General features: G+C 42.7%; 1 protein-coding gene across 1 annotated transcript in view; it reads left to right on the forward strand.

The window, feature by feature from the left end:
* The first annotated feature begins 2,534 nt into the window (after positions 1-2,534).
* The window catches only part of BRWD1 (bromodomain and WD repeat domain containing 1), a 50,254-nt gene continuing 35,193 nt past the window's right edge, over positions 2,535-17,595 (forward strand). Inside the window, exons 1-16 of the mRNA XM_054290024.1 lie at positions 2,535-2,626; positions 2,748-2,806; positions 2,950-2,979; positions 3,161-3,220; positions 6,242-6,392; positions 7,191-7,289; positions 8,232-8,392; positions 8,600-8,821; positions 10,174-10,274; positions 11,301-11,371; positions 12,513-12,613; positions 13,207-13,247; positions 14,247-14,345; positions 15,673-15,823; positions 16,328-16,462; positions 17,435-17,563. Of these exons, the coding sequence (XP_054145999.1) occupies positions 2,569-2,626; positions 2,748-2,806; positions 2,950-2,979; positions 3,161-3,220; positions 6,242-6,392; positions 7,191-7,289; positions 8,232-8,392; positions 8,600-8,821; positions 10,174-10,274; positions 11,301-11,371; positions 12,513-12,613; positions 13,207-13,247; positions 14,247-14,345; positions 15,673-15,823; positions 16,328-16,462; positions 17,435-17,563 (1,668 nt within the window). The 5' untranslated portion in view covers positions 2,535-2,568. The remainder of the gene's footprint in view (positions 2,627-2,747; positions 2,807-2,949; positions 2,980-3,160; positions 3,221-6,241; positions 6,393-7,190; positions 7,290-8,231; positions 8,393-8,599; positions 8,822-10,173; positions 10,275-11,300; positions 11,372-12,512; positions 12,614-13,206; positions 13,248-14,246; positions 14,346-15,672; positions 15,824-16,327; positions 16,463-17,434; positions 17,564-17,595) is intronic.

Raw genomic sequence — 17,595 nt, forward strand, 5'->3', positions numbered from 1 at the left:
GTTCCTCACAGAGCACACCTGGCTTTGGCTTCAAGTTTTTGGATATTTCAAAACTGGAAATTGATGCCACTTTTATCACTCACTTCCCCTAACATCCGCTTCATATTTGTCGGTTTAATTTAATAGTAACAAAGTTTAGCTCCATGATATTATTTACTCTCTGGTTTTGGCAAGCTCAACCCACCAATTAAGTAAGTAATAAACTTGCAGGTAAATCCCCTAAAATAACCACTCATCACTGCTTTTAGTGTCTGTTTTTCATGTGTTTTGGGTCTCTGGTGCTGTGATCCTGTGCACTTTCAGCATCTCCCTCACATCTCTCACCCGCTGCTTTATTTATTGGAACTTCTCAATATTACTCTGTCCTGTGTGATACCAAATTTACTTTTCAGCTAAGGATTGGAGTGAGAGGTGATGCAGATTTGAATCCAATGGAAAACAATCTGATCCAAAATACAACAGCAGGAGAACAAAAACCAAAACTTCTTTCTTGGACAACTCTGTTGTCTTTGTATACTCCTAGTAGTTGTTTGGGTTAAGGGAATGAGACATAAAAGTAATTTACTTCAAGGTTCTAAAAATGCATTTTAAGGTACCAGAGGTGGGGAATTAAATAGGCAAAGACCTTGGATTTAAAATATAACACAAGCACAGCCATTGCTGGTTTTATCAGTGTACATGCTGGGCAGGGCTGGGAAACAGCTGTGGGAAAGAAAAAAGATGAAGAATGGTTTGGGCTGGAAGGGAACTTAAAAATTATCCACTCCCACTCCCTGCCGTGGCAGGGACACCTCCCACTGTCCCAGGCTGCTCCAAGCCCCAATGTCCAACCTGGCCTTGGGCACTGCCAGGGATCCAGGGGCAGCCACAGCTGCTCTGGGCACCCTGTGCCAGGGCCTGCCTTGGGAATTCCTAATGCCCAATATCCCATTTAACACCACTGTCAGTGGGAGCCCTTCCCTCTGTGCTGTCCCTGCATTCCCTGGCCATTGTCTCTCTCCAGCTTTCCTGGGGCTCCTCCAGGCCCTGCAAGGCCACCCTGAGCTCAGCCCAAAGCTTCTCCTGTGCAGGTGAACAATGCCAGCTGTGCCAGCCTTTCCTGCCAGCAGAGCTGCTCCATCCCTCTGCTCATCCTGGAGCCTCCTCACAGCTCGAAGTCCTGGCTCCCAAAACGCTGCCTCCAGGAGCCAGGCTCGAGGTGGCACAGGCATGGGGGCAGAGCTGGTTTCTTTTTGGCTCAGTGATGCCAGGGGAGCAGTGCTGCGTGTGGGAAATGCTTCTCCCCAAGGTGGCGTTTGGGGATTCCCAGGTGTCCCCGGCATCCCGCACGGGGCTCTGCTGTCACATCAAAGGCTGGGCCAGCCCTGAGCTCTGACACGGACACAGCCTTGATGCTCCCCAATCCCTGCAGCCACGGCGCACACTGGGCACCACGCGGCGCACTGCACTTTGAATCACATTATCACAAAAACATTTTGCTTTGGAAACACTTCTGAGATCATCGAGTCCAACCTTTGATCAACCCCTTGTCAACGACCCACTTCCAGTCGTTCCTTGAACTCCTCCAGGAATGGGGACTTCAACACCTCCCTGGGCAGAGCATTCCAATGTTCAATCACACTTCCAGCGAAAAAATTCTCCCCGTGTCCCAGCTGAGCCTGCCCTAGCCCAGCCTGAGGCCGTTCCCTCTGCTCCTGTCCCTGTTCCCTGGCAGCAGAGCCCGACCCCCCCGGCTGTGCCCTCCTGGCAGGGACTTGTGCAGAGCCACAAGGGCCCCTGAGCCTCCTTTGCTCCAGCCTCAGCCCCTTCCCAGCTCCCTCAGGTACTCTCCAGCCCTTCCCCAGCTCCTTCCCCTTCTGTGGATAAGCTACAACCCTTCGATATCCTCGCAGTGAGGAGCCCAGAGCCGGACACGGCACTCGAGGCAAAGGCCCTGGCCTGGCGGCACACGGCGTCCGCTCCGTCACCGCATCCCCCCCTGGAAACGGCTGTCGGTGCCTCGCCGGTCCCGGGAGGGCTGTCCCGGGCCAGGAATACCGAGGCAGCGGCGGCAGCACCGCTGTTCTCAGGCCCACCTGACCAGCCCCGCAGCCGCCACCGCCTCTCCCCCGCCACCCCTCAGCGCTGCCGCCTCGCCGCGCTCAGCCCCGCCCCCGGTGCGCGTCACCGCCGCCTTTCTCGCGCGATCCTTCCGCGCCTCCGCCTCCCCTTCTCCTCACCCGCTGCCTTCCCCACCATCCCCCCCGCCACCCACCCCGCTTCCCTTCGTGTATATTCCCCGCGGCCACACGCCTTCACCGCAGTTCCCTCGGCGCGCTCGAAGCGCCCGGTACTGCGGGAACTATTTTCCGCCGCCCCCCCGCGGGCGCTCCTGGCGGAGGTGTCGACGGCGGCTCCGTGGCGGGTGGTGCGGCGGCGATGGCGGCGGCGCCGCCGAGGCTGCGCTGAGGGGGGAGAGGGAGGGAGGGAGCGCTGAGGGGAGCGGGGGGGCGGCCGTGAGGGGAGGGAGGGAGGAGGGGAGGCGCTGACAGCGCCGTGCCGAGCCGGGCCCGCCGCCCTTAGCCCGCCATGGCCGAGCCTGCGGCCTCTTCCAGCTCCGGCGCGTCGCTGCCGCTCATTGAATCAGGTAACACCGCGGGCCGGGGTGAGGAGGTGCCGCCGGTGCCGCCATCTTCCTGCCCCCCCTCAGGATGGGTCACGGTCGCCCCCCGGCTCAACCCCCGTGTCTCTTGCCGTGTCTCTTACAGAGCTTTACTTCCTCATCGCCCGGTTCCTGAGCACCGGGCCCTGCCGGAGAGCGCTGAAGGTGAGTGCGGGGCTCGCCGGGGCGCGGGCACCCCGTGCTGCCCCTGAGGGCCGGGGGAGGTGGGAGCAGCCGCGCCCCCCGCTCCGGGGGAGCCCGATCGTGCCTTGTCCCTGACTTTGTGTTTTTACCCTTTCCCTCTGCAGGTGCTGGTGCAGGAGCTGGAGCAGCACCAGGTCTGTGTGGGCTCTGATGAAATCTTGCTGTAGTCAAAAGTTTCCTTTGCAAGTCATTCAAGTTTCTGCCGCTGTCTCAACTTTTCCCCCCCTCGACACACATTGTTTTGGATGTGGTCGGTAATCCCTCCTTTCCCCTTTCACCGCTCACGGTTTTTCTGTTTGTTTTTCCTTTATTTAGCTGCTTCCCAAAAGGTTGGATTGGCAAGGAAATGAGCATTATAGAAGTTACGAAGAATTGGTGAGACTTTTCTCTTTTAAAAAAACCCCTTTTATTTACGGTGATGACATTGATGTTAGACCCCTCTACCTTTAAGAGTAGGCCCAAATCTTCACCTCCCTGTACCACCCTGCCTCTGAACACTGGAATTCCTTTAGAAAGGGCCTTTAATTTCTTCACATCAGACTAACAAAAACACAAGCGGTGGTTTAAATTGAGGATATTGTTTACATAGCAGAGGTGGAGCTTGGCGTTGTGCAGTGGTACATGCCACTGCCTACATGCAGGCAGGAGCCAATCTCCAGCGAGGTTTCATTTCGGAGTTTCGGGCACCAGCTTGTGAGGCACGTTGTGATTTGTCGGTATTTATTTTCTGGTTGGTTTCTTTCAGCCCCCTCCAACAGATTAGGAAATGAACTCGCTGTTCAGAAAGCGAGGGTTGGCACTTGTGGTGGCTGTGAATGTGCTCACATCGCCGGCTCCTCACTGCTCGTGGCTTTGTTTCTAAAGTGCTGCAAGGATGGGGATGATCTCTCCACCAAATTTCCTTTCTTCCCTTCCACATCTGGTGTGGTGTGTTCTGAATTGTTTTTTACAGAAGGCAGAGCTGTGTTTTGGGCCTTAATTTTGCTGTTTCTTAAGTGGCAAAGAGTTTGATGGCCTGGTGGTGCCTGCCCTGCCCTGTGTGATTTTTATCCTGCTTTATTGTATTTGATGGTGTTTCCTTTAAGGAATTGTTTATCCTTGCTTTTTCCCACCTGAGGTTCAGGCATTCTGGGTTAATTGTGTGATTGTTGCTGTGAACTCCCTCTTGTGAAGCACTTAAAGATCTCAGGCTCATATTTGCATAGAGAAGGAATGAAGTGTTGTTTAAAACACTTTCTTAATGATTTGAGCATTGCTTGAAATGATAAGTGTGATTCCATTTCCTCTATTTGTTGTGGTCAGTTGAGCAAGGAAGGTTTTAGATCACTTTTTTTAAGTCACTAAGAAGCCTGGCCTTGCTAAACAGGAATGTTTTCAAGCTCTGACTTGAATTTAGGCAAGATGAAAGTAGGATTAGGCTTAGAAAGAATTGTTGGGAGGTTTTTTTTGTTGCTTCATTGTTGATTTCTTGTCCCATTTCTTCTGGCAGAAAGCAGAGTGTTGGGAGATCCCATGTGTGTGTTTTTCTGATTTCAGGGCTGCGTTTTAACTGTGATTATTCTGAATACACAGTTGTCAAACTAATTCTTCAACATGTGCTGCCTCTCCTTCTTGTTTCCTCCACAGTTTAAATGAAATCTCTGCTCAGGGCAGCAATGTTTCAGAACATCTAAATTAATCTTCTCAGAGTTTTAGTTTTTGGTTTTTGAGGGGCTCTGGGAACCTCTTGTGCCCCTGCTCTCACTCTCAATTTGCAGAGACCACAGACAAATCAGTCATGTGCTGCAATTATTTCTATTCCACTTTGCTCAGCATGGAATTGCAAATCTTTAAAATAACTGTTCCTTCCAAAATCTCAGCAAAACTGCTTCAAAAAGAAAGGAATTGCAAGAAAATATATTAGAAAATATATTTATTGCTGATGGCAAGCAAACAAAAAGGGTTTTAGTGTCTGGCAGAAAGCAGGCTGACCTTTCTGTCCTGGGTCTTGTGGCTGGCACTGCTCTGTAGCAATTCAGGAGTCAAAATTGATAAAGAAATTCTGTCAGACTGCATTTTGTATTCTTTGGGCTACCAGATATGTTTCTTATCATCAACCTTAGGCATCTGATGGGCTGATTTGCTTGGACAGATTTGCCTGTGGGGTAATGGGAACTTTTTACTGATGTTATCTCCTCCCACCCTGCCAGGAGCACAACCTGTGCCCCACAAGCTTTATACCTCATTTTATTATTAACAACAAGTGCTAGGATGTGACTTAAATTGCAGTTTTTGAATGCTCAGTGTGCATTTGGGCAACTTTCTGACAGTGTGTGGTATTTAATTTTTATTTTTATTTTAATTCCCAGTGTTGTGTGAGCAGATCAGCCCTGTTGGGACACTTTGCTCATCATCAGCCCTTCAAGGGAGCAGCATCAGCAGCAGGAGCTCGTTCTGCCTGTGCTCTGAGGGAGCTGGGCAGGAGCCACAGACCTGAGCTGGTGTGGCCTGGGCTCCCTGGGCTGCCTGGGAGTTCTGGGGCTGCTGCAGGAGCTGCTGGGGTGACTGGTTTGGCCATGGCCAGCTCACCCTGCAGGGAGTGTGGGGCTGCCAATCCCAGCTCCTTCCCACCTCCCCAACAGCTGCAGTTTGTGATTCTGACAGTTTGCTCCTCTCAAAGCTGTTTAAACTCTTACTTTGTGTCTTTAACTTCTACATTATTGTCTTGATAAGAATAAGGATTTTTTAGATTAAAAGGGGGAAAAAATCATCGAAACCCTCACACATCTGTTCTTGTCTGAGACATCTGAGTGTGGGTGGGGGTGGATTTTTTTTTTTTTTTTAGGTTGCTTGATGCAGATAGTGTGGGATCATTGCTGAGTGTAGGGAGGAGTGGTTTGAGCCTTTGGTGTAAGGAAGTAGGGCAGGCTTAGGTTGTGTGGTACTGGTTCTTCAAGGAAACTCTTTCCAGAGAGGTTCTACTCAAACCTGCTGGTTTGCAGTTCACTGAGCAAGTACCAGTGGTAGCTGCATAAATTCTTGTGCATGATCTTCAGTTCTGAGGGTTTGTACTTTATTTCTTATTTTTAATACAAATCCCAGGGTGAATTGGGCAGAGCCACTCAGTGTAGGGTGCCTCACAAGTGGGTGCCACAGGGGTGATTCCTGCAAGCTTCAAGTAATAAAATACTGATGGGCAGGAGTCACTTTACTCCAGTTATTTTTACTACAGCTCTCCCTGGCTTGCAGAGTACCCACTGAATTTGCTAGATCAGAGCTTAAGAGAATTGATTTTCTCTGTAAGTTGAACTTTAAAAAAATATCAAAAATATCAAATATACCTGTGCCTATTGATGCTTTTAGATCCATCAGTTCTGGGTGTACCAACCTAATCTTTAAACCTTGAATTCCTGTCAGGTGCTGTCCAACAAACACGTGGCTCCAGATCATTTATTACAGATTTGCAAACGTATTGGCCCCATCCTGGATAAGGAGATCCCACCCAGCATTTCCAGAGTGAATTCCTTGCTTGGGGCAGGGAGACAATCCTTGCTAAGGACAGCAAAAGGTAGGAACTGTTCTTTGTGTGAAATGGGGGTGAGTCATGGCATGGTACAGGGTTAGGGTTTGGGGAGTGGTGTGAGAAAGGCAGGGCTGATGCTGTGGAAGGGAAATCCCAGAAAATCCCAGAATGGTTTGGGTTGGAAGGGAACTTAAATCTCATCTCAACCCATCCCTGCCATGGCAGGGACACCTCCCACTGTCCCAGGGACACCTTCCACTGTCCAACCTGGCCTTGGGCACTGCCAGGGATCCAGGGGCAGCCACAGCTGCTCTGGGCACCCTGTGCCAGGGCCTGCCCACCCTCCCAGGGAAGGATTTTTCCCTAACATCCTATCTAAACTTGTCCTACTTCCCCCTTGTCCTTTCATTCCAAGCCTTTGTGAAAAATTCCTCTCCAGCTTTCTTGTAAATTCCCTTTAGTTACTGAAAGGTTCTTGAGATCATCTCATGAAATTACTTCACATTATTAACTACTCATTGCATTCCTGTAGAAATATTCAGGGAAATGTTAAAAATCAGTTGGAATTTTAGTTTTGTGTCATGTGAGCTGCAGGGGTACCATCATTTAGGAGTAATTTCACAGTTTGCTGGTTGGTTGTGTTGGTTTTTTCTCCTTCTGTTACTATTAAATGGATTTTTCTCTTTAACTCTTCATTGTTTGTGAGAAGCTTTGGGGCAGTTGGTGCTTGGGTTTTTGGTGGGTTTGAGACCAGTCTAGATTGGCTCTTTGCTGTGTTTTGGAACTCCAGCTCTCTTGGCATTTTTAATAAATATTTATGATGAATTTCAACTGTTCTTGCAGATTGCAGGAACACAGTTTGGAAGGGCTCTGCATTTGCTGCCCTGCATCGAGGCAGACCCCCTGAAATGCCTGTGAACTATGGCACCCCCCCCAACCTTGGTAAGCTCCTCTCACCTCTCCCCCTGCTGCTGAGCACACCTAAAACACTGATAGAAAATTACAGATACCACAAACCTGACTTTGTGAAATCTGACAGTAATTTCTAGAGCTTTTTAATATTAATGACAATTGAATAAACCCAGATTTTAAAGCAGACATGTTTGAAACATGATGTGATTCCAGCCTTGGTAAGCTCCTCTCACCTCTCCCCCTGCTGCTGAGCACACCTAAAATACCTAAAATAGAAAAATTACAGATACCACAAAACCTGACTTGGTGAAATCTGACAGTAATTTCTAGAGCTTTTTAATATTAATGACAATTGAATAAACCCAGATTTTAAAGCAGACATGTTTGAAACATGATGTGATTCCAACCTTGGTAAGCTCCTCTCACCTCTCCCCCTGCTGCTGAGCACACCTAAAATACCTAAAATATAAAAATTACAGATACCACAAAACCTGACTTTATGAAATTAATTTTTTAATATTAATGGCAATTGAATAAACCCAAGTTTTAGAGCAGACATGTTTGAAACATGATGTGATTCCAGACTTAGTAAGCTCCTCTCACCTCTCCTACTGCTGCTGAGCACACCTAAAACACTGATAGAAAAACTACAGATACCACAAACCTGACTATGTGAAATCTGACAGTAGTTTCTGGTAGCTTTTTAATTTTAATGACAATTGAACCAACCCAAATTTTAAAGCAGACATGTTTGAAACATGATGTGATTCCAGCCTTGGTAAGCTCCTCTCTTCTCTCCCACTGCTGCTGAGCACACCTAAAATACCTAAAATATAAAAATTACAGATACCACAAAACCTGACTTTATGAAATCTGACAGTAATTTCTAGAGCTTTTTAATGTTAATGGCAATTGAATAAACCCAGGTTTTAGAGCAGACATGTTTGAAGCATGATGTTTCCTGTGTTGCAGTGGAGGTGCACCGAGCAAAGCAGTTAACTGGATATGCCAAGTTCAGCACCTCTTTCCCAGGGAGTATGTACCAGCATGTCAAGATGCACAGGAGGATCCTTGGCCACCTCTCTTCTGTCTATTGTGTTGCATTTGACAGGACTGGACACAGAATATTTACTGTAAGTTGATGAAATAAATCCAACTCTGAACATAGTTTTAGATGATGCAAGGAAAAGAGCCTGGAAATGGGTGTTGTGCTGGAACTTCTGGAGATAAATATCAATGCTGGTAAAATGCAGCTCTCACTCTGCTGAAGTGGAACAGTTTGCTGTAATTAAAGGTCAGAAGCATGTCAGAAGTTGTCCCTAATGAATATTTCTCTGCAGGGCTCAGATGACTGTCTGGTGAAGATCTGGTCCACCCACAATGGCAGATTGTTCGCCACCTTACGAGGGCACTCAGCAGAGATCTCTGACATGGCTGTGAACTATGAGAACACCATGATTGCAGCTGGCAGCTGTGACAAGATGATCAGGGTGTGGTGTCTGAGGACTTGTGCTCCAGTTGCTGTCCTCCATGGGCACACAGGCTCCATTACCTCCCTGCAGGTATGGGGCTTTTGAAGTCTTCCTGCATGTTAAAAACTGAAATTCTTTCTCTGGGGCTGCCTATGGGAGTAGTGAGATCTGAATGTGTAAATATTCATGTCAAATCACAGGATAAACCTGCTTGAAAACAAGTCAATTCCTTGTCTCTCTGGAATTTTTAAATATTTAACTGAAGATAATGACAGGAATTCTTTTTCGCATCAAGATCACTGTGTTGATCTTGATGTGAAATAATACTTGATAATACTTGAGTTGTTGGAACAAAAGGGAATTTCTGAGAAATATCCTGTCCTCCTGTTGTCTCTCACTGGAGACATGATTTGCTGTTCTGTGTGAATGTGTTCTGATCCTGTGTATTATTCCTACAACTTTTGGGATGTGGGTGTTTGTTTAAATCTCCAAACCAGGAGTTATTTCAGAAGTTGTAATGTGTGTATTTAAATTTGAAGGTGGTTCGATACTTTATGTGCTCTTGGTGGTCCTTTGGATTCAGTCTGGGTTTAAATTCTTTAATTAACACAGAAATTAGTAACTCATTATCCAGGTTTGGGGTGTTTTCCAGTGAGACCAGCAGGTGAAGAGTGGCTTGTGGAGCTCAGTACAAACAAATAATTTTAAATTTTTCTCAAAAATGCTGCCTCAGAGAGTAATCTTCATACCTGCACTTTCTGTGGCATTCATTGCATTTTTAGTTTTTTAATATCTAAATACTTATGGTACTTCTTTTATTTCAATGTGTAGATTTTTTAATTTAAGATTTCTTAATAATACCATAATTGCACTATGTACAATTTATATGACTTTCCAATGCTAGAAATTGATGCACAATTTAAACAAATTGTGTCTGTAAAGTTTTCTGAAGGGCAGCTCTGTGCGTAGCAATAAATCCATGTCATAAAGGATTTTTTCTGAGGAATTCCCATTAAATTCCTATAAAATTATATATAATGCTAAATTACACATTCAAACCATCTCACATCTCATGCTCTGCTGAATTATTTTTAAACTACACCTGTCTATTCCAACTGCCCTTTTTGCAGTCTGCTGTGCTCATTATTTTATTCACTGACAAGATTTTCAGTGCATGATTGTGGTCAGTGGAAACATCAAACCCAAACCACTGAAGGAATTGGGATTTTTTAACACAGTAATTGAAACACAGACCACAAACTTACCTTAAATTAGGGGAGATATTCTTTGTAAACACTAAAAATCACTTAGCAACAACTGCTCCAGCAGCTTGAGGTGAAAAATCCAAACTAAATCAAGCTTTTACATGAACTTTGTTGAGAAGTTGATGAACAATTGTTAAATCTCAGTTTGTGTGTGTGGTTTTGCTTCCCTCCCTGCAGTTCAGCCCCATGGTGAGAGGCTCCCTGAGGTACATGGTCTCCACTGGGGCAGATGGAACTGTTTGCTTCTGGCAGTGGGATACAGATTCCATGAAATTCAAGTATGTGAATGGTTTGTTGTTTACCTTTATGCCATTCTGGGCTTGAGTAAAACAAATCAGCTGGTTTTGACTCCACTGGGTTTTTGTGGTTATAAAAATGCTGTGCAGATCATGCATTCAGTGGTTATTTTAAAGCAGCATCACCAACTGTATCCTTTACAAATTAATGTTCTTCCATTGACTTGGGAGATTAGTTGGGAAATACATTAATTTCTTTCTTCACTAAAAGTACAAATGTAGTGCAGCAGGACTGGCTGGAAATGTAAATATGTTGGAAAATATAATAAAACTTGGTGGTGGTGCTGGTTTTCCAACAGTCCTGTAGGTTTAGGATGTTTCCTACAGAACTTGCGTGCAGGATAGTTGGAAATGTTCAGTGTGTGATTACTCTCTGTATCCAAAAATTAATTACTGCCAAGAAGAGCTCAGTGTGTGTGTGGTGTTTTGCTCTTCACTAAAAGTACAAATGTAGTGCAGCAGGACTGGCTTTAAGTGTAAATATGTTGGAAAATATAATAAAACTTGGTGGTGCTGGTTTTCCAACAGTCCTGTAGGTTTAGGATGTTTCCTACAGAACTTGCCTGCAGGATAGTTGGAAATGTTCATTTGTGATTACTCTTTGTTTGTACCCAAAAATTAATTACTACCAAGAAGAGCTCAGTGTGTGTCTGGTGTTTTGCTCTTCACTAAAAGTACAAATGTAGTGCAGCAGGACTGGCTGGAAGTGTAAATATGTTGGAAAATATAATAAAACTTGGTGGTGGTGCTGGTTTTCCAGCAGTCCTGTAGGTTTAGGATGTTTCCTACAGAACTTGCATGCAGGATAGTTGGAAATGTTCAGTGTGTGATTAGTCTCTGTACCCAAAAATTAATTACTGCCAAGAAGAGCTCAGTGTGTGTGTGGTGTTTTCCACATCATGGTATAAAGTGATCCATGTTTAAAGAAACATCCCTTTATGCTTTGAAATGTTGCTAAAAGCCAAGTTTTGGGTGCTGTGACCCATTTCAAACATTTTTCTTTTCCAGCACCAAGCCAGTGAAGTTCACAGAGAAGCCCAGGCCAGGGGTTCAGATGCTTTGTTCTTCCTTCAGTGTGGGTAAGTCAGGCTGATTCAGCCTTGTGATTTCTTCTTTCCTCTCTTGTAACACTTGATTGTGACAGCTTTAACCTGGAGAAATCCTGCAGTGGTGAGGAAATAACTGCACAGATGTGCCCTGTTGGCTGTGCCATAATTAAATCAGGAGGATTCCCTTAGCTAACAGTGAAAAACTGTTGAAGACATTGGTGGTTTCACAGAGGTGAAAGCCACCTCATGTCTGGGTTTTTCTATCCATCTTTAGTGGAGTTTTTATTTTTGTTTAATTCCCTTGTGAAATGTTCAGGGTTGGCAAAATGACACCCCAGAGCCACCAGCAGTGGAGGTGGGTCTGTCAGGAGGAGCTCCTGACCCAGAGCCAGGGATAAAGATCTGATAAAGATTTTCTCATAAAGATCTTTCTCTCTTAAGGATCCAGAACTGGATCTTTAATGTGCTTCACTCCTGCCCTGCAGTTTCCTTTCACTCAGTTCATGTGAATTTCAGATTCACAGAATCTGAACATTTTCAGAAATAAAAAGCAGATTTTCAGAAATAAAAAGCAAATCAAAGTGTAGCTTGTTAGCATTGTCAGGACAGACCCCTGGTTTGTGTTGGGAGGGTGTTGTTGACATTTTGCTTGTTTGGTGGGAGATTTTTTTTTGGTCTTTTTTGGTTTTTTGACAGCACTTAGAGGCAGATGTTGGAATTTCTGCCCCCTCAGCTAAATCCTGGTGTGCTTACCCTGTGTGCTTCCCTTGACTGATTTACTCACATTTCAGCCTAATTTTGATGCAGGTTACTGGCACAAATGAGGCCCAGACTACAATGAGAGTCATCTACATCATTCTGATTATCCAGAGCCATATTCCCACCATTGAAGGCTCCTCAGTGCAGTTTAATGTTAAAAGTTCCACTATTGCCCTAAAGATTTATTTCAAAACCTTTGTAGCACCAATTTATTTTTACTATGGCTGAGAACACTTTCTGGGGCAACAAAAGGATTTCCTTCCACATATGTGTGTCAGTGGAAGAGCATAAAAAATGTGCCATTCTCCAAATAGTTGTGGGGTTTATTTTATTTAAACCAGGCCACTGAGCAATGGTGGTGGCCTGTTTTCATTTCTTCCACAGCAGATTAATTATTGCTTGATTTTCACAGGTGGGATGTTTTTAGCAACTGGCAGCACTGACCACGTCATCAGGATGTATTTTTTTGGCTCTGAAACACCTGAGAAAATAGCAGAATTGGAAAGTCATGCTGTAAGTAATTAGTTAATTAGTCATTTGAAGCCATATTGAAGTCACAAGATGATTTTATGAGTGGGTTTTTAGCAATGCTCTTAATTAATTTTATTGGCCTTAATGCTTCCTCTCCTACAAAATCTGACTTTATTTTTGTTGCATTGATAAGGCTTGATCAGTTCTTATTTTTTTAGTTTTTCTCTCTAAGACAAAGTGTGATATTTGTTTTTCCTGCAGTTTTTATTGTGATAAAAATGAATAATTGTTTATTTTTTTAAGGAAAGTGTAAGTAGCAGTAGGAACAACAGGTTCCTCACCATTGTAGTTGACTTATGGTATTGGAAATATATTTAAATATGATTCACTTGTCAACCAGATTGTTTAATCTGTTAATCCTTCATGTTTAATTCAGGCAGATTTTAGATACATTAATGGTTATTGAATTCTGGGCAGTGTTTGGACTTGGTTTGCCATGCAGTTAAAACTCTTTAAAAATAACACAACATTTTATTTTTTCCTTATTTCAGATTTTACTAAACTCACAATCATCAAAAAAATATATTTCCTATTTAAAAAATGAAATTTCTAACAAACTCTACTTTTTCTTACAGGACAAAGTTGACAGCATTCAGTTTTCTAATGGTGGGGACAGGTATGTTGAAAAATTCTGAAATATGGCCAAAAAAAATTGAATTTTGGAATTAAGAATCTGTTACTGGATGTTCCCAGTAAAGAAAAATCTCCTTATTTAGAACTCAGAAGGGAAATTTTGCACTGATGCAGGAGCATAATTAAACTTCAGCTGTTCCAGTTTCTCTTGATCTGTGTTGGGTGATATTTTTTGCCTGACTTGTGTTTTATTTACCTGGAGGAATTTTACCAGTTTTTCATGTACCCAATGTATTTGTGGCCTTATAATTCTCCTTTTCCTCCTCCTTTCCTTTTTAAATTCACTGAGTTTTGTATAGGAAATAGAAATATTGCAGTGAAAATGGTCAAAAATAAATTACAACCTTTTCATCTGATTTCCTGCTTTCCTTTCAGTTTCACTGAGTATTGTGTAGGAAATAGGAAAAAATCAGTGAAAATAGTAAAAAATAAATTAGAAGCTTTTCATCTGATTTCCTGCTTTCCTTTCAATCTCACTGAGTATTTTATAGGAAATAGGAAAAATGTATTGAAAACAGTAAAAAATAAATTACAACCTTTTCATCTGACCTCCTCCTTTCCGTTCAGTTTCACTGAGTATTGTATAGGAAATAGGAAAAAATCAGTGAAAATAGTAAAAAATAAATTACAACCTTTTCATCTGATTTGTTATTGCCTCTACTTCAGTGTGTGAAACTCTGCAATTAAAATACATTGAAATCCTGTACTGAGGAGCAGTTGAGGATGAAATTGTGAATTGAGTTAAACTATGGAACTTTTTTCTCTGTCCTTCATATTTTGACAACTTTATTCAGTTTTCCAGTTCAGAAAAACTCTTTCCTGGAAAGAAACTTAATGGAAAGAATTCTCTTGAGCACAAACAAGATTTCACTTCTATCACTCTTGCACTGCAAAATCTATGTTGTGGTGGTGTCTAAATCTAGACCTGCTTTAAAGCAGATTTTTTGGAGGATAAATGAGTGAATTTTTAACCCTTGTTCAGGTTCATCAGTGGCAGCAGGGATGGCACAGCTCGGATCTGGCGTTTCGAGCAGGCAGAGTGGAGAAGCATTTTATTGGATATGTCTGATCGACTGCTGGGGTAGGTGGAGTGTTCCTTGCTCATTCCATGGTTTCCTTTGTGGAAATTCAGCTTGAAAAACTCAACTCCTCACATGTGAGAGTGAGAGCAGAATTCTGCTCAAGTTCTGTGGTCTTGGGGGGGGGTGAACTGAGTGTTCTGGTGATGTAATAATTGCTGAGTTTGAGGGCTTCCATAAATTCCTAAATGTTCAGAAAGCTCTCAAATGTACTCTGTCAATTTTACTGCCTCTTTTCAGGGGAAAAAGTGAACAGAAAGAATTTAACTTCTCTCTCAGGGTTTAGTCTGACACCTGGTGTGTCACAGGAGAAATATTTTTAGGTTAGTACAAATAAAGTAGGTGGTGACCTATTTGCAGGAGAGGTCATGACATGGAATAGGTGGCTTTCCTCAAGGACTCATCTTCCTGACTGTCCCCATTTTCTGCTTTTAAAGAAGTGAATGAATGAAATGCTGGTGGCACCCAGTCTGAATAATGTTATTAGAGATGAAAATCAGATTATTTTATGGTGTTGGGTAAATGTGAGGGGGGAATGATTTACAGGAGTACAGAAGCTCAGTAAGCTTACACACACCCTGAACAGAAATTCAGTTGTAGGTGATTAAATGAGATTTTGATTAAATGGTTTGTAGGTGATTAAATAAAAAGCCAAACCTTGGATCCACCATTTGATTGGAGAGTGATTCAGGCTTTTCCTGTGATGACAAAGACCATGAAAGAAACCTGATTTTACAAAGAGGAGTTATTAATAGTTGAGATTTGACTGTGGCTGTGTAGTTCAGAGTCTTTGTAAATGGAATAAAGATAATCCCATGTGAAGGTGTTTCAAGGAACACTTATTCCTTGGATTGACTGGAAAAAGGCTGAGGGGCAGTGTTACAGAATCCTAGAAATGTATTTTAGGGAGAGAATAAGGAATAGATTGAGGTTAAAACAAAATGTTATCTTTCCTGTGTTTCTGTTGGGACTCATTAAAAAATGCTTAGCTAATGTAGAGGTTGGCTTGGGAATCAGTTGGTTGGAAAAGCTGACTGTAAAAAGTCCAGAATTTTGCAGGATTTATGTTTAAAGTCTAATTGTAGAGGAGCCAAGATTCCATGAAAAAGGAAAACCTTTTTGCCTTGCATCTCAAATGGGAAAGAGATTATCAAGTCCTTTGAAATTTAAAAATCCAGATTTGCTTTAAATGAAGAATTTTGTGGACAAAAATTTCAACCTGAATTTAATTCACTTTCTTTCTGTTGTCTGTTTATTGTATTTTGATGTAGAAATGGACTAATTAAAATACAAACCACATCTCTGACCTGTTTGACTTTTCTCAAACAGTGACACTTGTGCAGAAGAAGACAAATTCATGAAGCCCAAAGTAACCATGATAGCCTGGAACCAAAATGACAACTATGTTGTTACAGCTGTGAACAATCACCTGCTCAAAGTCTGGAATTCCAGCACAGGGCAGCTGCTCCATGACTTGGTGGTATGGGATTTTCCTTCTTTTGGAAGATTTTCCTGGAGTTGCAGTTCCATGTGCATGCTGAATTTAGAATTAGAACTCATTAGTCTTGAAAGCTCTGTATGGATGGTACAGCAAGGGGAGTGTTCTTGGAGTTCTTTTAACCAAAATGTGCTGCTTCCTCCAGATTTGGACTTTCCCTGTCAATAAAAGAACAAATAAATGTGGAATTAATAAAATTCTTGTGCAGTAACTCACCCATTGAATAATTCACCATCCTTTGGCAAAGTTTCATATTTCTACAGCTCGAACCCAGAGCTGTAGAATTTCTTGCTTGAAATTCTTGAATTTCCTACTTGCTTTCAAGCATATTTCTTGCTTGAACCCAGAAAATTTTTACCTTTGGAATGTTCAAATCTTTGTGGCTGCCTGGGGTTTAATTTTCCAGAGAGGCTTTGGGCTGTGTTGTGAACATCCTGCTGCTGTGGATTTCCCTTTTTCCCTGAGCTGTGCAGTTTCCCCTTGCAGGGCCATGCAGATGAAGTGTTTGTGTTGGAGACCCATCCCTTTGACTGCAGGATAATGCTGTCTGCAGGCCATGATGGCAACATCTTCATCTGGGACATCACCAAGGGCACCAAAACAAAACATTATTTTAACATGGTAAGATAATGTTTTGATAATGTATATAATAATGTATATAATTTTGATAATGTATAGTAAGGGTAAGATAATGGTAAGAGCCTCTTGAAACACCATTTGTTCCCAGCAGTGTGTTCACTACCAACTTAAGGAATTGCAACCAAACTCACACCCTTGCACCTTTAGGGGAAAAAACCCCAACCAAACAGGAAAACTTTAACCAGCAAAATTTATTAATTCATTTTATTTCCTCAGAGCTTTTTACCTTAGAGTTTCCTGATTATTGCAGATTTTACACTCTCTTTTTACTGAAGATCATTGTACACTTCATTCATATTAATTGTTTTCCTCAGCTGAGGTGAGATGCCATCTAAAAGGCTCTGTTTTAGGCCATTGTTTCAAGACACTTTTATTTTCCACAGGATTAAAAATTATAATCTTAATATCCATGGGAACAGTGCTTGAGGGCTCCATTTGACAGCTCATCATTAATACTTTAAATTAGGTTATTTTCTCTGAGATTTAGGTTCTGATCTAATGTTCATATAAATTTTTTATCCTTTTTCCCTGGTCAGTCAACAGCAAAGAGCTTTTTTTTTTATTTTTAACTTCTTAAAATAAAGAATTTCTTCTTTCTTTTATTCTTAAGTTCTTTTTCTTGTCTAGAAAGTTGTTTAACAAAACCAGTTTATATTAGCTCCACTTTATTTCAAGCAGTGTGCTGACAGCTAAAAAGCCTCAGAAAAACATGTTTATTTCTTTATTTTATTCTCTGAACAGTAACTTTTCATAGCTTCTAGTGCATCTTCTAGAATTGGTTCAGGACTTAAATTCAAGGGGAAAAAATACACTGAAGTAACAAAATTATTTGGGCCTTATTGGAGGTATATAGGGAAATGCATGATGGCTTTTGATACAGTAATTAATTTTGGATGCTTGTGATTGCTCTGAAAAAATGGTCAAATAATCTTGAATTTTTTTCCTTCAATCCAGATTGAAGGCCAGGGACATGGAGCTGTTTTTGACTGTAAGTTTTCACCAGATGGGCAGCATTTTGCATGCACAGATTCTCATGGACATCTGCTGATATTTGGCTTTGGCTGTAGCAGGCCTTATGAAAAGGTAAGTTCAGCTTTTTATCACATCTCTGTATG

Source organism: Melozone crissalis, unplaced genomic scaffold (assembly GCF_028551555.1).
Source record: "Melozone crissalis strain CALT ecotype California unplaced genomic scaffold, PUWL_Pcris_2 ptg000075l_1, whole genome shotgun sequence".
Lineage (NCBI taxonomy): Eukaryota > Metazoa > Chordata > Aves > Passeriformes > Passerellidae > Melozone > Melozone crissalis.